A 23,916-nucleotide genomic window follows, 5' to 3' on the forward strand; every position below is an offset into this window, starting at 1 on the left:
AATAAATGTATGGGGGAGAGAATGCAATGGAAATGAACTGAGAAGCTGAGGGGTCAGATCTTGACCACGCAGTTCCATTAAATTCCTAAAGGCATTGTGTTTTCACAGAAAAGCAGAATATGTAGACTTACACAAGAGCGATAACACATCTCCACCATTTTGAATGAGCCATTGTTCCCTCCCTTTGCAATACAGTTGAATTAGGTTCTAATTTAATAGTTGAATCTAATTTGGCTATATTTCTTATTTTCTATAGAAAGCACTCAAGTGAGAAGTCTCTGTTCCGTTTGCTTACAAATGCATTGAGCATCTACCCAGACATAGTGAAAGGAGAAAAGGGGTGAAAGTACACAGTATCTGCCTTCAAAGAGATTACAGTCTAGCAAAGAACGTTGGACCAATATTCCAGCGATTTTAATTCAACGCAAAGCATAACAGAGCTATAATAGAGGTAAAAATATAAGCTTTGCAAGTTAAATGGAAAGGAAGGTCTCTCTTGTTTAGAGAAGGGTTTCTGAAGGAGGAGGCAGGTAAGTCAAAGCCATGCTTATGCACCTTCAAAACACCTTTGTTGTGGGGAGTTTTATGGTAGCGCATGATGCTCCAAGCAAAAAATGACCCAGAGCATTTGCTTTTTTTATTCAAGCATATGGACATGCTACTTTTTTCTCCTTTGTAATACCCATCCTCTGAAATACAGCTCCGGATTTCAGCCATCAATCCAGCTACGAATTTCATCCATCACTTTGCCCTTCAAGCTATAATGAGTCAAGTTCTTCAAGTCCAAGCAGATACCTGTAGTCAGCTTCAATGGGACAGGCTAAATAAGGAGCTGAGTTAATGAATTCATGACAGTATAAGTGCTAACTAGATACACTTTAAATGATTTTCAAGTTATGATTTATAAATCAGAGAATTCCAACTGGTTAAAGCTTTTTCTTCAATGCATCATTAGTTTTAACCCTCAACTCCGTCTCTACTTAGTGTCCACTGCTTGATGACAAAGGGTTGTATTTACAATTTTCTAATACTAAGAAGTATAGATGTTTTCAAATGTGAAATTTTGTACAAGGGATTGTACAAATCTACAATGTCCAAGAGATGATTGCCCTAAGTGTAGAGAAGATTGATTTCCCTGCCTCTCACCTCTGGGACTCAATTACATCCTCCTGTATTAGCATTTCTGGTGTTCGCTTTCAACAGAACACTTTCCTAAGTGCTACTGATGTAGACATAGAATAACATCTGACCTTACATCCCGAGACCTTAGCACCCCTGGTAGCATTGGAGCCAGGAGAAAGAGAGCTAGCGCAACTCCAGGCGCGTAATGTCTGCAACACCCACATGCCAGATGTTCACCGGTGAATCTCTGGCTCATTCATCCATTCAGTCAGTCCATTCACTTTGGCCCTGTGCTAGGTTCAGAGATGGGGATGCAAAAATGGATAAGACTTGGTCCCTGAATCAAGGAGTTCTACCTATATTTTAGACAGAGACAGATAATATTAAAAACTAAACTACTGTGAAAATAAAGCTACAAAAGGAGGAAGAGCATGGGGGTCAGGGAAGGTTTTCTAAATAGGTAGGTGCTGTTGGAACTGAATCTCAAAGAATTAATACATATTTTTAGCCAAACAGGGCACTTAGGAAGTCACTTCAGACAAAAGGTACTACCCATGTTCCTACAGATCTAGAGATAGTAAAAAGTGGATGCCTATTCATTCTCTCTCTCTCTCTCTCTCTCTCTCTCTCTATCTATCTATCTATCTCTATCTCTCTCTCCATCTGTCTCTCATGCATGCTCCCTTTCACATATAAACAACACACACACCCACAGGCATTCACTTACTTCCCAAAATATTAACCCCAAGAAAAACTGTAAAAGAAACTTTTCTCAAATTTCTCCAACCCACTCAGTTTCTTTTCTTTTGTAGGACTTATAAAAACATTGGCACTTAATAACTTTCTTATATGTGTATGTATTTCAAATGTATACTCAAGGAAATTACATATTTCTGGAAGGAAGGAACCTTAGACCCTTTTACATTTTTACAATACAAGAGGATGATGTTGCATATATCACTTGTGCTTAAAAATACTTGTTGAATTAAATTAGTAATAACTACCAAAATGATTGTTAGAGCTGACTCTCTACTGGGGATTCACATAAGTAGAGATAAAAAATGCTTAGTCACTTTGCCCTAGCCTGTTTGTCTCAGTAATTGGAACGTCGGCCTGTGGACTGAAAGGTCTCTGGTTCAATTCCGGTCAAGGGCATGTACCTCAGTACATGCAGGCTTGATCCCGAGCCCTGTTCAGGGCACATGCAGTAAGGTAACCAGTTGATGTGTCTCTCTCACATCAATGTTTTTCTCTCTGTCTCTTCCCCTCCCTTCCATTCTCTCTAAAAAAAATCAATGGAAAAAATTTCCTCCAGTGAGGATTAAATAAATAAAAATTCTGCCAAAACCGGTTTGGCTCAGTGGATAGAGCGTCGGCCTGCGGACTGAGGGGTCCCGGGTTCGATTCCGGTCAAGGGCATGTACCTGGGTTGCGGGCACATCCCCAGTGGGAGGTGTGCAGGAGGCAGCTGATCAATGTTTCTAACTCTCTATCTCTCTCCCTTCCTCTCTGTAAAAAATCAATAAAATATATTTAAAAAAAAATAAAAAATAAATAAAAATTCTTTGTCACTTTGATGTCTGAGGTAATTAAAAAATCTGAACTGAAAAAAAATACAGAAATAAACAAACAAACAAAAAAAAACCACCACCAAAATATGAGGCTAGAAACATTTACCTAAAGGCCAACCTATTGTTTATTGTGACTGCTGTTCTCTCCTCTCCCCACCCCCACCCCCCATGTTGGTGAAATAGTCCGTGGATCATTCCCTTACTATAGATATAAAAGGGGTTCTGTAGAATTCTAGCAGAGCTTCAAAATGGGGTTACACTTATCTGTGTATTCCAGATCTTATGGAAATGCCTTCTAATGATTTCCTGGGTGTCCCAGGTCACACATGTGCTATTAACGAGACCATTCGCTGACCAAGTGACATCTGCCCTTTTCTGCCTCTCTTGCTTTAGTTTATGTGGTTGATGGCTCCTGTCACCAAAGCTTGAAAAAATGTTACCAGAACTTACCCAACGTGTTCTCAGTGCTGCTAACACCCACTGAGGGAACCAAGTCTGTTACTAAGGATCACCAAAGGCTGCTTCAGAGCAAGGGCACTGATGCCTGTGCTACTTGCTACTGGCTGCAATGCCCAGTATCTTCCCATCAAAGGCAGCTTAGCCAGTGCCAAGTGAATGTTCTGCCATTGTCACTGAAGCCTGCCAATGTGTGCACCACCGCCAACTGCAGGTGCCCAATGTCGAGAGCACCCATGTCTGCAATATGGCACCATCTCTGCTCACTGATGAAGTTGCTGGTGCCAATTCTGCTGACTCCTTTGTTCCCAATGTCCCAGAAATGCTTCATTATATGGCTCTTTTACTAAAGCTTTTTCTTCTATGGGCATGGCTCCTGGGAGCTGGGCCAAGGGCCAGTCAAAGCACCAGATCCTGAAATCCGTTCACAGTCCTTCCCTTCTCACCCTTGTCTATTGTCCCTTGAATCAAATACATATGCCTTGATCACCTTCTTTGAGCAGAAGAAATCAAATACATATGCCTTTGATCACCTTCTTCTGCATGCCCCCTACTGGGGATCAAGCCCGAAACCCAGGCATGTGCCCTGACCAGGAATTGAACTGTAACCTCCTGGTTCATAGGTCAACACTCAACCACTGAACCACGCCAGCCGGGCGAGAACAGGAACATTTTATTTCGTGTCTCAAGAAAGCATTCTAAATCTGACCACTCCTCACCACCTCTGCGCTCACACCCTGTGCAAGCCGTGTCCTCTTTCTCCAGGATTACTTCCACAGTCTCTGAACCGGCCTTCCTGCTCCTACCCTTACCTCCCTGTGAACTGTTCTCAACACAGCAGCTGGAGTGATTTTACTAAAACATAAGCCAGATCATGTCACACCTCTACTCAAATTCTTGCATTGATTCCCATTTCCCTCAAAGTCAAAGTCTTTACAAGGCTTTCAGAGCTTTACCTTATCTGACCCCCCAATTACCTCTCTGACCTGATGCCCACTCCTCTCTGCCTGCACAAGCTGCTCCAACCACATTGATGTCCTTGTTATTCCTTGAACTTACACCAGGCTCACTCCATCCCGAGGTCCTTTGCTCTACACAGTTCCTCCACTAGGAATTCTCTCCCCTTAGTTGCCAACAGAGCCGATTCACCATCTTCACATCTTTGTTCAAATCTTGCCTTCTGGATGAAGCTTCTCCTAAGCACTCTATGAATAGTGTACCTTCCTGCTTCCACACACACACTCCAGCACCTCCAATCCTCCTGCTGGATTCTTGACCCACTTATCACCTTTGGATGTAATTTCCTTATTTATGATGCCTGTTAATTATTATGTGTCTCCCCCACTAGAATGTAAGCTCCACAGGGACTGGCACCTGTATATGTTTTGTTCACTGATGCATCCAGGACAGCACTACAATATAGTAGACATGCTATAAGTATTTGTTGAATGAATGGGATGAGTGGATGAATAAATGAATGAACAGATAAACGGATTAAGTGGATGGATGGATGGATGGATGGATAGATGGATAGATGGAATGGGGTGGTGGGTTCTCATTTTTGTTACTCCTTTACTAATTTTAGGCCACCATGTAAATATCTTTCGTACTGCCCTCCCCAGTCAGGACATAAGTTATTCATCTGTAACCTGTTAACATTGGCTTTATGGCAGATTTATCTGTTTGAAGTGCTTCAGTGGGTGATGTTATTATGCACATGCCTGGAGGCTCTGAGAAAGGACACGGTTTTTAAATATCAAATAAATAGAATTGACATTCGGAGCATTCATTACTTCTGAAGATTCAAGGGTGAGGAGATTTTTTTTTATTTGAGACTAAAAACTTGCCAACAATTTTCCTGATTGATAGTAGCATTTAAAGTTTCTGTTTTAAGAGCAAAGCAGTGTGCTGCACAGCCCCTGAAGAGCTACATGAATATCAGAAAGCATGTACTGTCAGAGGGAAAACGAGACCCTGTGTCATTTTCTAAATATAGTTCACATCACCGGTGAAGCTTGAGAAATGGGAATGATGGGGAGCAACTTATTCAGTTGCAAAATGTCCAGTTCATCTTCAGTCCGAGCCCTTGTTTCATAGAAGAGCTTTGCACCAAGGAAATGATTCAAAACAAATAGTGATATTTAACAAAGAGCATTCAGGTCAACATTATCTCAATAAGGATTTTAGAAATAAAAATTAAAAGGCACCCCAAGTCGATTGAGGCTCAGTTGGTGATGGCAAAAACAACAACAAAACAAAACACATGTCCTTTTAAAAGTACCCCTTTACCAAAAGCTTCAGGGGAAAGTACAGTAACATCCTTTAATAAAATCGTTCAAGCCCAAGAGCCATGTGTATGTGTCTTTTCATCCACATCCCCATAGATCTCACTTGACAGATAACTGCCAGTCCTCAGGTGATGCGATGGACCGCAGTTAGTCTATGTGCAGAGGTGAAGCTGAAAAGACCAGTGCTTGGCTAGCAGTCTGCTCACCGAGCTTGCAAAGCCATAAAGAGATTGTTTTGGAGTTGCTGTTGTTGATGTCATTTTTTTTCTACCATGATTTATAGAACGTGTTTGTTTGGGAAGCTTCACTCCTTTAACTTGTGATGAGCCCAGAACCTTTGATCAAAGAGGGTCCCGCTTCCCTGATGACTAGAGGCCAGGCTAGTCTGGCCAGTGTCTGTTTTGTTCACTACCTGACGATCCTGTGCTGCTAGAGTTGACCGCCATGTATCTTGAGAACATTTCTTTTCTATGCATTGTTTGTTGTTCATTGCTTCCTTTCCGTTTACTCCATGATATAAGACTTGAAAAAATAAGGAAAGGCTCAGGTACTCTCTGAGATAGACCTTCATTTGTTTCCTTTATTTCTAAAATAGAAATCATAGGGTATTAAGAGACAGTGCCCAGTCCAAAGCGCTTTACTTTCCCTTTATTCCCCCAAAATGTAGTGCCAAGTAATATCCAGGTACTACCTCTTTACTGTTCCCGCCCTGTGCCTAAAGCTGGGAGTTTTCATTTTGTATTTGTTTAAAATATGTTTTTATTGATTTCAGAGAGAGGAAGGGAGAGGGAGAGAGAGATAGAAACATCAATAATGAGAGAGAATCATTGATCGGCTGCCTCCTGCACTCCCCCTACCACGATTTCTGACCTGGAATCGAACCATGACCTCCTGTTCATAGATTGACACTCAACCACTGAACCACACTGGCCAGGCATGGAAGTTTTCAATTGTCTGAACCCTGTAGGCACCCCAAGTAAGGCTCAGTTCGTGGTGGGGAAGAACAGAGAGGTTACTTCTTTCTGCAATTATAAGTCTATAGCAACACCCAAACACAATTCACATACCTCAGAGGGTTTAGGTTTCCTCCCTATTCTTTCATAGAAATTGTATCCATGACAGAGTCTGATTCTAAACAAAGGGGCTTCAAGAAGCAGATTTGTAAATGTTACTTGTCTCCCTCCCTTGCTGCACAGACCCAGTACAGAGACCTTATCACACCTTGCTTGTCAACAATAGTCGTAGTGTACTAATTCTTTCAATTCCCTCAGAAAGGATATCTTTACATGGACTAGCCAGGGTCTCGGACTTCACAAAGGACATTTCCCCAAGGTCACCTGAAACCCCTCACAAGTGATATGATGTATGCGAAAATGCTTTGGGGTCTTGAAAGTCCCATATGGTTATTAGGTGATGTTCTTATCACTAATAGTCCTATCCTTTTTGCAGACATGTCTCTCCCAGCAAAGTTGCACTGCACTAACACTTAGATGGTGCTGGATAGACTTCTTTCTGGGGACCCGTGGTCAGTGGATTTGCCTCCCCTTTTATGTTCAATCAGTCTTTTAAGAGCCACTGTTGAAATAGCACAGTGATGTCTAAGCTTAGGTCTCAAAGCCTGTATGAGATTTGATCCTCACACTACTGGATAAACCTGCATTTGGACTCGGGGGCCCACTGGCTGCTAGCACTGCTTGTCCTGGTTTATTTTCAAGGCTACTGTTAGTCCAAGTCTTGGGTAGCAGCAGGACAGAGCAGCAAAGGCTAGAACAAGGAACAGGAATAGAGGGAGGTACTCGACAATATAGCTGTCTGTTATCACAAAAGTCACATCAGGGAGTCTGAGAGTATAAAATACATCCAGAATATAAAGAGAAGCCACGTTATTGCAGCTTTCTAGGCAAGTTTTGGTAGCTGAGCCTGGTACGCCAGGGCTGCTGCACAGGTTTACATAAATGATAGGTTTGTGTGTTTGTATCTAGGGAGTGGCATGCTACCTGGATGGCTGTCCTTGCTCACATAAGGACCTTTACCTGGTCCCATAAAAGGATCCAGCTATCACCAAGTCCAAGCCAGGCAACTTCTGGACCCTCACAACTGTTTTAACAGAAATATTGCTAACCCCAAAGTTCGCGCCAACTATGCCTCTTGCAGTATATTTCCAAGAAAGACAAGCAAAAAGCCCTCCACCCCACCCCAATCTCCATTACATTCTTAGGTTTTTATTCCTTTATATCTCTGACCTTCTTCAAGGCTGAGTCCTCATTTCTCACCCCTTCCATGCCTTTACCATATACCTTCTAACATCTTCCCCTTTCTCTTCCTCTTCCCATATGAATGAACTAAAAAGAATAGTTTAGAGTACCCTTGCTACTTCCCCATCTCTAACTCCCACCTAAATCCAGCCTAGCTTCTGGGCTCTTCCCAGTTAGGTCCCAGTGATTAATTTGCCAGGTCCTGAAGACACTTCTCCTTCCTCATCTCATTATACCTCTCTGCAGCATTTCCTCATGGCTCATCATACCCCCTTTGCAACTCTCTTTCCTCCCCTTCGCATCTTGATCATTCCTTTTCTTGGCCTGCTGGGTATAATTCTTATCTTTTGCTTATTTATTGATAATGTTGGTTCACCCTAAGGCCATTTATCTTCTCGTACTATATAATTACCCTTTTTAGCCTCATTTATGATTTCAGTTCCCACTTATGATAAAATAAGTTAAAAACTGAGATTTATTGAGTGCTTCTCTGTGCCATGTACTCTGCTAAACTCTCATTATTTCATTGATTACCCATGACAACACTCAGAGGTAAATATCCTTTTTGTCTCTCACATTACTATTCAGAAAATGGATGCTTAGGATAGTTGAGTAATTTACTCAATGTCACACAGCTTATGAGTGGAGGAGCCAAGACTCACACTTGTACTGCTGATGATCTCCAAAGTTAGATAACTCCTCAGACTTACCCCCAAATGTAACATGATATTCCACAGCATCATTAATTTCACATGTCTCAAAATTATTAATGCCATCTCAGTCCATGCTCTTTTCTTTATCAGCTGGTAATACCACCATGTACCCAGATGTACAAGTTTGAATTTTGAGGCACTTCTCCCTCTTATCCCTTGTTTAGTTGTCACAAAGGGATGATAATGTGGTTAACGGAAAGATGCCAACACACGGTTAAATAAAATAAAGTTTCTTTACCAGCAATGGATGTGAAAACTTGTGGCTACACAAAGCAAGAGATAATGCAATGTACTGTCAAATAGAAATGTGGCCTTCCTTTAAATGTTCTACATAAAATTACCGTGTTTTCAATTCTGTTTGTATTAAAGGAAAGGCTAAGCTGCTGAAATACAGACCTCTATAATATGGTGGTTTAAAGAATAGAGCATTTTAATTCTACCAAGCATTCAAAGAAGATTTAATACCTAACCTTCTCAAACTCTTCCAAAAAAATTGAAGAGGAGGGAATACTTCCTAACTCATATTGAGAGGCCAACATTACCATGATACCAAAACCAAGCAAGGACAACACAAAGAAGAAAATTACAGACCAATATCGCTGATGGACATAGATGCAAAAATCCTCAACAAAATATTAGTAAACTGAATACAACAATACATTAAAAGAATCATATACCAAGATCAAATGGGATTTATTCCAGGATACATGGATGGCTCAATATCTGCACATCAATCAATGTGATATACCATGTTAACGAAATGAAGGATAAAAAGTATACAATAATTTCACTAGATGCCGACAAAGCATTTGACAGTATTCAATATCCATTTATGATAAATAAAAACTCTCAATAAAATCACTATAGAAAGAAAGTACCTCAACACAATAAAGGCTATATAGGACAAATGATTTGTTGTTCCACACAGCTAAGATACCAATGATGAAAAACTGAAAGCTTTTCCTCTAAGATCAGGATGCCCACTCTTACCATTTTTATTCAACATAGTATTAGAAGTCCTAACCAGAGTAATTAGATAAGAGAAAAAAATAAAAGCCATCTAGATTGGCAAATAAGAAGTAACACTGTCAATACTTGTGGATGGCATGAATTTATATATACAAAACCCTAAAAACTCCACCAAAAAAATTATTAGAAATAATAAAGAAATACAATAAAGTTGCAGGGTACAAAACAATAAAAAATACCCACTCTTGTTTCTATACATTAACAACAAAAAGAAATTAAGAAAGCAATTTTGTTTAAAATTACAACAAAAAGAATAAAATCCCTAGGAATAAATTTAACCAAGGAGTAAAAGATCTGTTGGGTGAAAACTATAAGACATTGTTGAAAGAAAGTGAAGATGACACAAAGAAATAGAAAGATATTTCATGCCTGATCTTCATTGAACTAGGGTAGACTCCAAGCTTTGGATTAGATTTAGGTTTACCCCATAAGTCTTCATCTTTCTCCTGGGCCAGCAGTTATGCAACTACTCAGCACTTGTTATTCTTGTGGAAGAGCCCAAGAATACAAAAGGATGAATAGATTAGAGTAGCACAGAGGCCCGATCTATGCCACACTGACACTTCCACTTATTCCATTGTCCAAGCAAGTACATGGCCAACATCAATAGGATGGAGAACTTACTCCAGCCAGCAGCGGAATACAATGCAGAAACCTTGGCAAAGAGCACAGGGGCATAGTTCTAATATAGGAAGAAAGCAGAGCATTGAGAACAACAATTCAATCTACTTGAGTAACCTTGTAATAAATATTTCTGAACAGTAACTGTTATCTGGGAGAAGGAGGAGTATAAAGAGGTGAGTAGACATAAACCCTTTTTAAAACAAAATGGGAAAGGAAAGTAGTGAGGGAAAGAGAAATGGATGGGAGAGGAAAGAAAAGTTCTAATTGGAAGTTGAAAATATTAGCAGCCAACAGACTCGGTATTATATCAAAATAAGCATGGGTCTAATTTAAGGCAGTGGAGAGGGAAGAGAACTAAGAGTTACTGAAGACCTATTATATCCAAAGCACTCTACTAGGCAATATCTATACCCTATACCATATAATTCTCACAACAACACTTGGGGTAGGCACTACTGTCAGAATCCAAAGTCCCTTTTGGAAGGAGAGAACTGAACTGAAAAACATTTTAGAAATCAAATTTGTAAAACTTGTTGGCCTAACTAGATATGATGGTAAGTAAAACAGAAAGAGAAAAGATGCCTCCTAAGCATCGACGTGTCGATGGTGTGATGGTTCTCTGTTAACGGAGATGGGAAACACAGAGGGAGGGCTAGTCTGTGAACTGAAGGAGATAAATTTGTTTTTTACTTGTGTTGGTGATAGCTATAGGACATCTATGTGAGATAGCCTACAAACAAATGATTGCAAATTTGTGTCTTAGAGCACAAGAAGGGAAGCCAGTGCTGGAGAAACATCCCAGAAATAAAGACAAAAGCATTCCAAGCATGGAAATGGTATTAGCAAAGATATGAATGTGTCTTGCACTGTTCATGTTCATGGGACAGTAGCAAGTTAACATACTGTTTAGACATACACACGTGTCTAATCATATGTATTAAGCTGCACATAGCAGAGCAGTGTGAGATTAGGTTGAAAAGATAAGTTTGTACCTGAGCACAGCTGTTCCAGAATGTTGGAATATGACATTTGGGCTTTTATTAAGGAGTAACCACTATAGGTTTTTGTGCAAAGGTTGACTTAAGAGCCTGAGTTTTTGGCAGTGTGATGGAGCAGCAGGTTACAAGATGGAGCAAAGGTCGGGTGGGGGGTGGCAAGTGGAAAGCTATTGCATTAGTTTTTGTAAATGCTAATGAGAACCTAAACAGGGTAGTGACAGTAGGAACAGAAATGAAGGAACAGATGGGAGAATTGCTTTGAAAGAAATTGTGGTGCACAGTAACCATTCTGCATATCATTAAATACGTGTCAAGTTAATTTTGTAACTTCATATGGCTCTAAAGGTTTCCTCTCTTCAGGTACACAGAGCCTTTATAATTTATTGGTCACCTGTTCATATGTTTTTTAAATTTTTATTGATTGCTTTCAGAGAGAGAAAGAGAGAGAGAGAGAGAGAGAGAGAGAGAGAGAGAGAGAAAGAAACATCGATTTGTTCCACTTACCTATGCATTCATTGGTTGCTTCCTGTATGTCTTGGCATATCAGGACAATGTTCTAATCAGCTGAGCTACCTGGCCAGGGCCTAGTCATATATTTTTAATTAAGAGTTATAATTTCCATGAGGGAGACACTGTAACTGCTTTCTTCTCTACTGTTTTCACAACATTCATCAGAATAGGCACTGACTAAATATTTTTGAATGAGTACATGAATGAATGCTGCCCCTGCACACATCAACGTAGCCATTTCAAGGTCCTCTTCACTCTTGCTCTCTACCCTGCCAGTCTCTCACAATCCCAGCAAATACTTCCCTCCCTCTCACCTCCTTAAGGATGGGCTTAGAGAACTTGCCTCATGGGAGTAACCAGATTAATGAGTAGTCAGTCTGCATTCCATGAGATACTGATGTGATTTTTTTTCTAATCCTGCCTTCAACTAAACTCAATTGATTCTCTCTTTATTAATTTTTAATGTTATCTCAAACATATCTAATAACTTTCCACTCAAGTAAAATATTGAAAATTCAGTGCCAACCCATTGAAACCTCGTTTTATTTTATTTGCCCTTCACTCCCTACTTTAGGCTTTCCCCAGGGTAGTGGCACCTTTCTCTTTCCTTATTCTAAATTCCCTGGCACTGGGCAAGAAGGAGGGATTGTGGGAAAGGCAAACATTGTTATATTTAGGTTTGCTTTGCAGAGATCTGGTGGATATCCCTGCCATTGCTCGTTGGCTAACAAACCATCAACAACCTCTGTGTGGCAGATGGACATTGCTCTCTCAAAGAAGTGGTGTGTCACTTGGGGTGACCTATGGGAACCCCACTGCACAGTCTCTGACATGAAATATCTGACTCTGCCCCAGCTGGATTCATCAGGACTCCCTAAGCTTGTCCCCAGTATCCACCACCAGGGTGGTCAGTTTCATGAATGACTGACAGCAATACCTCCCTGCCAGGCTGTTAATTTCAACTCCATTGAGTTCTCCTTCCTTCTTTCCCTTTCTCTGGTTATTTCCTCGTGTCAACTGGGACAGCCAGGGATTTTCTGGGGCTGGGGTGTTGGTTCAAGTTAGCAGAGTTGATTCAACCACCTCTTGGTCCTGGAGAATACACTTAGCCCAATATTTTTGTAGCTCTCTCTAGAATATGAAGGTACTTCATACCTTTGAGCCTCTGCGTTGGGTCCTAGTCTTCAATTTTACACATACATAACCCTGAGCAGTTATTTACATTTGTAGCTACTTTGGTATAAACACGGAGCTAAGTGTTACCCAAACAAACATTGAATGAGTAGCTACAACCGGTTAGTCCATGTAAAAGTGATATACAAAAGCCAGATGCAGTTCAGACTCTCATGCAAATAATAAATTACACTGTGACTTTAAAAAGAGAAGAGATTTAAACCTCAAAATTTAAAATAGACTGGGGAGGGAAACAATGGAGAAAAAGGTGAAAAAGTAACTTTAAAATGAAGGAGTAAGGAGCATCTTAAAAATGAGAACACTGCATAGTGACAGAAAGCCTAACATGTTTAAGATTAAAATCTGAAACCCTGACGCCCAGGCTAATCTTTTCTCTGCTCACAAATCAGTCATATAGATTTCCATTAATATTTATCTCCTTGAGTCTGAAGGAAGAGGAAAATCTATTTTGTATGCTGCCCTGTTTTTGCTGTTCCCATCACAAATTCACTGAAGGATCACAGCAGGTTGATGAGGTACCAACTGTCCTTAGTAGCAGAAGTATCAGATATATACAGTGTGGCATGCGAAGCAGCACACATCTTGGAAGTGAGTTCCTTCAAGAACCACAAATTCAACTAAAATTCCAGATAAAAGCTAAAGGACTGGAATAATCCATACAGAATTTTAAACCCAGAAGTTTCTCTTGCTGAAATTATTTTCACACTCCAATTTAAACTCAGAAACATTATGCTGTTGTCACACTTCTTTGTTCTCCTAAAGTAAAAAATAAGTAAATAAATAAAATCTGTATATAGCTGATGAAAAATAGAAACCTGTCTGCCAGTAAGTTCTCTGTTCATGTCTAACATACTGTGGAATCAATGTAGAACACGTGGTCTTTAAACACTGAAAAGCCTTTCTTTGCAGACTTAGCACAGCAGTGTTTTTCTCCAGTACGTTTGCAATGCCTACCATACATGTCTTGCATACGGATGAATTCCTTTGATTGTTTCAGGCAAGTCATACAGTATTTTCACATGCTTTGATGTTGTGCATATGAGAAGTATCGTCCACATTTTGGGAATGCGATCCCTTTTGCCTTCAGCATTGCATTTAATGCTGCATGACTGACATCATTTGACATTCCATCCGACAGAATGCCAATAATGTCTATAACAGAAGTTCAACATATTTAGTTCTCTCAAATATGGAGGTGATGTAGCAGCTAAATTGGAAGGTTTGGGGTGCGTATTTTTAAATTAATTCAGCGTGAAAATTATTAGTGAATTAGAATTGTGCATAAAATATTTCGGTTTTCTTCATTTCCTTACCCAGAAAAATCTCTTGCTTCCTATCAGATAAGTTTCCAAGAGGCATCCTGTTTTGGGGACACAAAGTATACAGATTAAAGTAATCTTAATTCACGTTTCTTAATTGCAGATGAGACCCATTGGCCATGACGGCTACCATCCCACCTCTGTCGCTGAGTGGCTGGATTCCATCGAACTAGGTGACTACACCAAAGCCTTTCTAATCAATGGCTACACGTCGATGGACCTGTTGAAAAAAATCTGGGAGGTTGAGCTTATTAATGTAAGTTGGTCTCTTAAAGATGCCTTAGTCATTCAACCCTTGATAAATGAAGTTCTTATTGTACACGAGTAGTTTTCTTTCTTTCTTTATAACTGTTCGGACATCCAAGGATTTACAGACATGCCTTCTGGTTTTAAATAGACATCTCTCTTGGCTCCAGTCAAGTTCCACAGTCACGGTCTTTTGCAGTTTTGAGGTGGGAACTCAAAGGACTCTCAGGGTGTTTTGCATTATCTCAGAAAACTTTCCAAGCACTTTTGGATTTTCCAATTTAGGAAATTTTATCAGTTTAGGGTATGGATGTGATAACGAATAGGCTCCTATTTTATCTTTGCTCAAATTTATTGCTAAAGAGGAAAGTTACAATTTTTGGTTGAATATTATGATTCCTTGACTCTACTCCTTAATTGCATTATAAGAGACTGCTTTTGTTCATACTAAATAGGCTGCTGTAATATCAAAATTTTATTTTCCACAGCTTATATCTAATCTTGTCTTCATTTTATTCATACACATGGCATAGGTTTTCTATAAAAATTGGCCAACATATGTTGCCATGTATTTGAGTCCAAAGAGATCGACTGAATGTACATAGGTATTTTTGTTACTGACACTTCTCTCATTTTATGTTTACTGCAGTTTCATTTCTAATAGAATAAAGGGATGACAGAGATAAAAAGATATTATATAATGATCATGTCTTTGCATTACATTTGGAATCACGAACACTTCTTAAATGTGAATGTGAAATCATTTAATTTTTTAAAGGATTTATTAGATTTAAGTTCTATAGTCTAATAACTGAAAACGTATTCAGAAGCTGATAAGTAAAGCAGGTGAATTTCTGCTGGTTCAAAAGTGATCTGTTCTACTCTCTATTCCACATTGTCTCCAAAAGTCCGGTCTCAACATAATACACGTCACTAATTATATTAAATGATGGCCATTAGTAGTGACTGATTATTCTTCGCTTTTAAATGTCTGTCCTAAAAATAATACCTTTTCTGGAACATCTCATAAAAACTGTTCTTTAATCTAAAAAAAAAAAACAAACCCACTTTCAATGGACAAATTCTTGGCTCCTTCTAATTGGCCATCTTCTCTTCTTAGCTTTCTGTGCTCATCCCTCACAAAAGCAATCATTATTTTAGAAGAAACTTACTGACTAAAAGCCTCTGATTAATTTTGCTCTTAGTCTGTATGGCAGTGTAACTAGCTGAAACTGTGCTGCTTTTTTAGTTGCATCAAGCCGATTTCAGTTCTCCACTGAGAACTCAATACTCATCTTACGGCTACTCTTAGCCTTTTGTTAAAGGGGTACCTTCCATAGATCAAACAAGCGTGCTTCCAATTAAGTTGCATTCAAGCCAATGATATAATTGACAAATATCTCTATGTAGCATCTTCTGAATAAGGCTGCTCCCCACTGAAGAACAGACATGATAGATAGCATAGGAGTCACTCACCTAACAGGCTTTAGCACCAATCCCTCATTGAAAAAAAAAATGGATTCCAATAGAACTTGACTATAAAATGTGTGAAGCAAGTATCATTGAAGCAAGACTATACTCTCTCAAAATCCAAATGCTGAGACTAGTGTTTTGGACCCACACCTTCCTCAGTACTGGAGACACCAGTGGCCCAGAGATCCCTGGTCAGTCCCTGTGGCCAGGCATTATGGACAGCTACAATGCCTGCAGGGTCAGTGGTGCCAGAAGGTTTACCGCCAGGGTCAGGAACTGATCCACCACCACCCATGGGCCAGCCAGCCCTGAGTTGAGACTGTCTCTTTAAGGGTTTTCCCTTTAGCTGCATTTTCTGTAACGCAATCTGACTTTAATCTGGAGAGCAGAAGTGCCCGTCACAAGCGTTGTATCAGAATCGGAAAGCATAGTCACTGTGATTGAGACCTTGAGGCCTAATTTCTCCAGCCTGGAGTATAGCATCTGCATCTAACACCAACCTTTTTCCTTGTTTCATTTAAATTAATTTATTGTCCTTAAAATAAATTGGTAAAACTTAAAGTTCCTTGTGACATCTTTACAGGCAAGTTTGCACTCTTGAAGGAGGCTTTGCAAGTCATTTCTCTCAGTAGATATACTGATTATGGACAAACGCTGTTCTGTACTTTCACGGCTGGAAATCAGAGAACAAAATGTTTGTGTCCATGAGAGCTGCTGTGCAAGAGTTGTTCTTTGAGTGGTTTAGGGTTGTTGGCTTACGAAGCTTTTGACTGGTCTCAGAGTCAAGACTTTTATTTATCTCAACTAATGAGGGAAGGCATCCAAATATAAGAAAACATCTTGTATAATATACTAGAGGCCCAGTGCATGAAAATCATGCAGGGGTAGGGTGCCTAGGCCTGGCCAGTGATCAAGGCCGATCTGTGGGGCAATCAGGGGGTGTGCCCTGCTGGCACCCACCTTGGCTGGCTTGGGGCCTGAGGGCTGGGGACAGCTTCTACATTGAACGTCTGCCCCCTGGTGGTCAGTGTGTGTCATAGCAACTGGTCATTCTGCCATTCAGTTGATTTGCATATTAGGCTTTTATTATATAGGGTGGGCCTTGTAATTCTATATTAAGTACCCATTGTTGTGTTTTAGGCTGAAGAGAATGTACAGTCACCTTGAATGAGAGCAAAGCAATTTGGGAAATTCACATCTTGAATCTTGGTGCTGACTGGCTAGTTTGAAGGAAACGAAGTGACCCCAATAACTGTGGTTCTGTGTAAACTGAAGAGAGAAGTGCAAGTGTAGACTAACTTTGAGACAGAGGCCTGCTGGTGGAGGGAAAGAGGATGAGGATGAGGAGGATGACTGCTGATATGACTGCAAGAAACTGCAGCATCACTACGTAGTATTGACTAAGCCTCCAATTTCACATGGTATTACGCTTGTTAGTAAATCATATTGTCTCAGTGGCATAATAAGCTTATTCAAAGTATTTTCAGGATGAAATGAAAACTATACAAAGTTGTGAGTTAACAAGCACAAATATGTTTGAAATTATAATCTTTCTAAAAGTGTCCAAAGATCTTCTTCTTGGTGGAGTACATTCTTGCCTTTGAAAAACAAGGTTATTTGAGTAATTAGTAAGGGTTTTGGTCACAAAGCTACCCAAGTATAGGGATTAGGGAGAGTGTTAGAAATCTCATGTCTTAAAACCACCATTGTCAGCAGGGGAAATAAAGCACAAAGAAACTTTTAAGACATCAGGTATTGTCAATTTTACAGGCCCCTATATGTCTAAACATAGAGAATGTCCTTTATACCAATAATTGTTCCCTTTGTTCCCGAATCCATGCTTTATATTCAGAAACCGATTTTTTTTATCAATATCTCTGTTTTGCCCCTGTGTCTGCCACTATCATTAATAGCATCATTAACATCGCTTTTACATGATATTTTATTGTTAAAATATTAATATGTTGGGAGAGATTGTCAGGCAAATTGTCCCCTTTGCAGATGCTAGCTGGTGAAACTCTAGCTTGAATTATAGTCCTCAGCAAAGGCTTGCTAAGAGAATGAAAGGCAAGTTAACAGTGAGTAAGTACATCAATATTTTTAAAATGAATTTTTCTGGCCTTGCCTCTGGTATTACCAAGTTTGCACAGCAGTTTCTACTGCTGACAACCTCAACAGCCCTGCATGGGGGAAATTTTAGATAAAAAGGTTGCATATTACCCGTATGAGATATGTATGAATAATTATTAAATCCCCATGAAATTATCCATTTTCTAGATTAAAAACATATTGCAATTATGAAAAACAATGTTAATTTACTATACCACTGTGTACCTACTAAGGGAATTTTGGTAAGACCAAGCAAATTGGAACAGTGTCCAATTTGTTAATTTGTGAATCTCAGTGTACCTATCATTCATTTCTCCCCAGTGGATTTACCAAGGAAACAATTCTAGATTAGGCTTATGATATTCACTGGCATTGATCATGATAAATGTACACATTGAATGAACAAAATAAAATGCAGGCCTCACTGTGTTCTTAAATCCCTGCTCCTAAATACAAAAATAGCTTTGACAATCTAACTGTGGTGATTGGCTGTGTTTTAAATACCTTTGGGTAGAAACAAATAAAATAACTACAGCAGTGATACCCGTGTGTCCCATGAAAATCATTTGGACTTATTTTGCAACAGTAAATTGATTAGAAGATCATCTGCTTCCTGCCTAATAGCCACCGAAACCGTATTTGCATCACTCTTTTGTTTAGGACTGTCAGGGGTTTTTTTCTCTTTTGCAATATTGTTGATTTAATTTCTACCTTTCCAGGGGAAATATTGTGATAAGCTAATCACTTGGAGATGCACTAAGAAATTTTCAAAGGGAACATTCTAATTTTAATTTTGTGTTAAATCTGTAATTGTGTGACTTTTATTTACTTAAATGCTCTAGAAATAGAGTCCTATCAGTATCAAACTTAGACTCACTACTTGCTTTGCTTTTACCTTATGATCAGCATCATAAACTCATACTCCTGTCCACTCTTCCCTCATTGCTATAATGGAAATAAAATTTACTTTCTACAAGTCTTTTTTGCATTGTGTGTGTGTGTGTGTGAGTGTGTATATGTCCATCTGTCTGTCTCTGTGTGTGTGTGTGTACATATTGGATAAAGACAAATAGTAACTTATGCTGACAATCCAGAAGAATAATCTTCAAATCCACAAATTGCAGGGGGAGAATGAATGTTGTAATTCCATCTCCAAACCAATTATTTTAAGTAAAAGGTTATGCCTTCACTATAGGACATTAATAAATGAGAAAAAAATATTCATTTCTCCTCACCAGGGAAGCTACATCAGTCAATACTTCAAATGTTAAAAACTTTAATCAAAGCCAAAGGCTTTAACTAAATGACTGGATATGAGTATTCGAGTGTAAAGCAAACTTCATAAATTACCTTTGTATTTAAGCATTTCATTTATACCCACACACAGTGCAGCCAGCTTTCCGGCAGCCTTCAGGACAGCTAGACACGATGTCTGAGTCTCGGACATTTCCAGGCCTGTGTCAGGTGAAACTCCGGGACCCCACCACCCGCTCAGTGCATCTCAATTACAAACTCTCCCAGTCATTCTCTTGAAGCTTCCCAAGTTTGCCTATGTTTTTTTGGGGGAAAAACATCCTTTTTCCTTCCTCATATAAGATGGACAATCTTCTCCCAAGCACTCACTCTTCAGTGTTATTTTCAGCCCTTTCACATACAGCCTGGAGGTTGGTGATGGTCTAGGACAGGGATTATTGATTCCACTCTCTGTCAGCATATTGTATATATCTGCACCTATAACATTGCTCTCAACTGTGGAGCCTTGACCTAAACTAAGATAGAATTACACCACAATAAAATGCACTTAAACACTAAATCTTCATTGGAAGGAATAAGCTTTTATATTTTTTAACTTTTTAACTTTTTTGGCTGGTAAAAAGACTTTATTTTGCCTTTATTTTTGGAATGTATTTTTGCTGGGTATAGAATTCTAAGGTAACAGTTTTTTTTATCGACATTGATCCACCATCCTCTCTTCTGCATTATTTCCTGTTATCCTTTCTTTTTTGTTGTTGTTTTAGTCGGTGTTGTTTTCCCTCTGGCTGCACTTGTCTTTATCACTGCTTTTGAGAAAGATTATGATGTACATTGATATAGTTTTCTTCTTGTTTCTTGTGTCTGAAGATTTTTGTGCTTCTTATGAAGTTATAGTTTTCATCAACTTGAGGGAAATTTTGGTTATTATTTCTTTTCTTTTCTTTTTGTTTTCCATGAAGAAGTTATATTTGTTTTCTTTTCCATGTTTCAAAACTTTTATATAGAATTACAATATACATTAAAAACTCCATATCCTATATAATAAAAGCCTAAATGCTAAGTGTCCGGTCATCCGGTCGCCTGTTCAACCAATCAAAGCGTAATATACTAATGATATGCTAAGGCTGCTCAACTGCTCGCTGTGACATACACTGACCACCAGGGGGCAGACTCTCCAACCAGTAGGTTAGCTGGCTGCTGGGGTCCAGCCAAATGGAACTGAGCGAGATGGGCCGGACACGCCCTGGAGCCCTCCCACGGTCCCTCCCCAGCTGGCCAACCTCCCGCATCCCTCCCCAGCCTCGATCATGCACTGGTGGGGTTCCTCGACCTTGCCTGCGCCCTCTTGCAATCCAGGACCCCTTGGGGGATGTTGGAGAGCCAGTTTCAGCCCAACAGCAAAACGACCGGACACACACTGACCATCAGGGGACAGACGCTCAGTGCAGGAGCTGCCCCCTGGTGGTCAGTGCACTCCCACAGTGGGAGCACTGCTCAGCCAGAAGTTGGGCTCATGGCTGGTGAGCTCAGTGGCAGTGGCGTGAGCCTCTCCTGCCTCCACAGCAGCGGTAAGGATGTCCGACTGACAGCTCTCGGACTGCGAGAGGGTGCAGGCCAGGCTGAGGGAACTCCCTGCCTGAGTGCATGCATTTTGTGCACCAAGATTCTAGTATATTATAAGTGTACAGCCTAATGATTTTACACAAAAAGACCACACACATGTAACTAGCACCCAAACAAGAAATAAAAATTTACCAGCACATCAAAGGTCACTCATGGCCATTCCAGTGACTAGTTTTCCCATGACCCCAAGGCAGCTATCATTCTTACTTCTAATAGCAACACTCAATTTGCTTGTTTTGTACAGAATGCTCTTGCATGTAGCTTCTTTCATTTATATCACATTGCATGTAGTTGAAGGACTGGTCATTCTCTCTCATTGCTATGTACTATCCTGAACTTGTTTTTACAGCATTATTGAGGTCTAATTCACATATTATACAATTCACCCACTTATAGTATACAACTCAATCATTTTAGTATATACACAGAGTTATACAATCATCACTAAAATTATTTTTATTGTACTCAAAAAGATGTAACATATAATTTGCCATGCTAACCAATTTTACTATACTGTATAGTAGTGTCAAGTAACTTTATTGCACAACAGATCTCTAGAACTTTTCCATCTTGCAATACTGAAATTTTATATCCATTGAACAGCAGCCTCTCTTTTACCCCTCACCCAGCCCTTGACACCCACCATTCTACTTTCTGTTTCTAAAAATTTGACTGCTTTAAATACCTCACATAAGTGGAATTGTGCAATATTTGTCCTTTTTGTGACTGGCTTATTTCACTAAGCATAATGTCCTCAAAGACATTCATGTTGTGTAGCATATGACAGGATTCTCCTTTTTTAAGGCTGAATAATATTCCATTGTATGTAATACCACATTTGTTTTATCCACTCACCCATCGATAGACATCTGGGTTGCTTTCATCACTTGCCTGTTATGAGTAACACTGCAGTGAACATGGATGTGTAAATATCACCTTAAGATTTTGTTTTCAATTATTTTGACTATATACTTAGAAATGGGATTGCTGGATCATATAGTAACTCTAGTTTTTAAAATGTTAGGAACCTCTATAATGGCCGCCCCATGGTCATTATTTCCTAAAATATTGGTTTTTGTCATCTTTCTCCTCTCCATTGGAAACTCCAATCACATGTGCATTAAGCCATTTGAAGGTGGACCACAGCGCACCAATGCTTTTTTCAACACTTTTTCTCTATGTGAGTCATTTGGATCATTTCTATTGCTGTCTTCAAGTTCACTAACATTTTTTTGTTATAATGTCTAATCTGCCATTATTACCATCCAGCATATTTTTTATCTCCAGTGGTGAGATTTGAGTCCTTTCAACATTTTCCATGTCTCTAATTGCTCAATCTTTTCTCTAACTTGTTGAACATATGGAATGCAGTTATAATAACTTTTAATGCCTTTGTATTCTAGTTTGGGGTTGGTCCTCTAACTTGCTAAAAATATGGAATGTGGTTATAATAACTATTTTTAATGCCCTCATCTTCTAACTTTTCCAACATTGTGTCAGTTTATGGTTGTTTTTGATTGAGAGATTTTTCTCCTTATTGTTCACGGCATGCCTGGTAATCTTCATTGTATGCCAGACATTATGAATTTTACCTCATTGGGTGCTGGATTTTTTCTGTACTCCTATAAATATTCTTGAGCTTTGTTCTGGGATGCAGAGAAGCTCCTTGTATATACTTTGATCCTTTCAGGTTTTGTTTTCCACAGTAGGCAAGACCAGAGCATCATTTAAGTCTGTGGCTAACACTTCCAGACTACTGAGGCAAAATGTGCCTGAGTATCCCAGCAATGCCCTGTGAGTTTCCAAACAGCCCAGTCTGAAGAGTGCAAACAGTTACCAACCTTGTTTGAATACTGAGTGCTATTCCCATTAATATTTTCAGGTGGTCTTGTTTATCTGGCCTTGGATAGTTTCCTTATATGCATATGCTGTTTTTGTACTCTCTCCTGTCTAGTACTCTACCCAGAAAACTCTAGCCATGTAATCTCCCTAGAGTCTCACACCATCTTCGCAATAAAGCATCTTCTCAATTCAAAGCATCTTCCAGGCTCCCTGGGAATTCTCTCAAGGTGACAAACTAGGGAAACTGTAGGACTGCGTGTTTCTCATCTCTCAGGGATCAATGTCCTTCATTGCCTCATGTTAATGTTTTGAAAACCCGTGTTTTATTTATTTTGTCTAGATTTCTTCATTGTGCCAAGTTGGAGGGTTTAGCCAATCCATGTTACTTCATCTTGACCAGAAGCCCAAGTCCATGCAACTTCTTATTAATCCCACACCTAAACAATTGAATCGAAATCTTTGGGGTGGCATCTGGGCATTGAGAGGTTTTTTAGAAGCGCCCCAGATGATTTTAATGTGCAGCCTGAATTTTAAAATGCTGCTGTGATCAGTAGGGATCCATTAAAAGGATTTTAATCAGGGGAATGACATGATCAGAAGCAGTAAGCAGGGGCAGAAACCGACATACTGAATAAGGTAGAGCGGAGTGTGAAGGAAGAAGCAGCTGAGTCAGTGATTCTGCTCTACAGCTATTTCTAGCCATGAATGTGTTAGGCATGACAGCAATAAAATCTGTATGCCTCGTTAGAACCAGAGGGTATCCCTGAATTGGAAGTCCATCTATATTGAGTCAAGTTTCAACACTTTAACCCCATGTATCAAGAAGGCAAAATACAGTCAGTATTGAAGGGCTAGTATAATACATTTCAGAAATGCTTTTCAATAATGGCTAAAATTGTTCCCGTTTGGTCCTTAAAAGGCTAAGTCTTGGTTACATGAAACATTTACTTCCTGTTTATAGCATAAAGAGTAGGGCATATGGTGTGTATCAGTGCTTCCAATGCACCCTCTCTTCTTTAGTCTTTTTCTTGGAATCAGGTCACTTGATTTTGAGTCTTATATCTGCCGCTCAGTATGTGGCCTTTAAAAAATCACTTACCGACTGTGGGCCCCAGTTTCTCGTTTGTAAGTAGAGGATAATAACATCTGCCCTGTTGGTTTCCTGTGAGACTCAAAATCACCTGAGAGCTTTTTAATGAACCATGCCTTTCTCTTCTCTCCCTCTTTGATTTTGATATTGCCTCATTGTTTTCTTTATCTCTTCCCTAGATTCCTCTCCCAGAGTTAGGC

At 39.5% G+C, this 23,916-nt stretch overlaps 1 protein-coding gene across 23 annotated transcripts in view; it reads left to right on the top strand.

Moving 5' to 3' along the window:
• The window catches only part of ANKS1B (ankyrin repeat and sterile alpha motif domain containing 1B), a 787,939-nt gene that overhangs the window by 526,861 nt on the left and 237,162 nt on the right, over positions 1-23,916 (top strand). For all 23 annotated transcript variants that reach the window (XM_014451548.2, XM_006084103.3, XM_023749887.1 and 20 more), the window contains one exon: positions 14,183-14,335. In XM_014451548.2, the coding sequence (XP_014307034.1) occupies positions 14,183-14,335 (153 nt within the window). The remainder of the gene's footprint in view (positions 1-14,182; positions 14,336-23,916) is intronic.

Source organism: Myotis lucifugus, unplaced genomic scaffold (genome assembly GCF_000147115.1).
Source record: "Myotis lucifugus unplaced genomic scaffold, Myoluc2.0 scaffold_10, whole genome shotgun sequence".
Classification (NCBI taxonomy): domain Eukaryota; kingdom Metazoa; phylum Chordata; class Mammalia; order Chiroptera; family Vespertilionidae; genus Myotis; species Myotis lucifugus.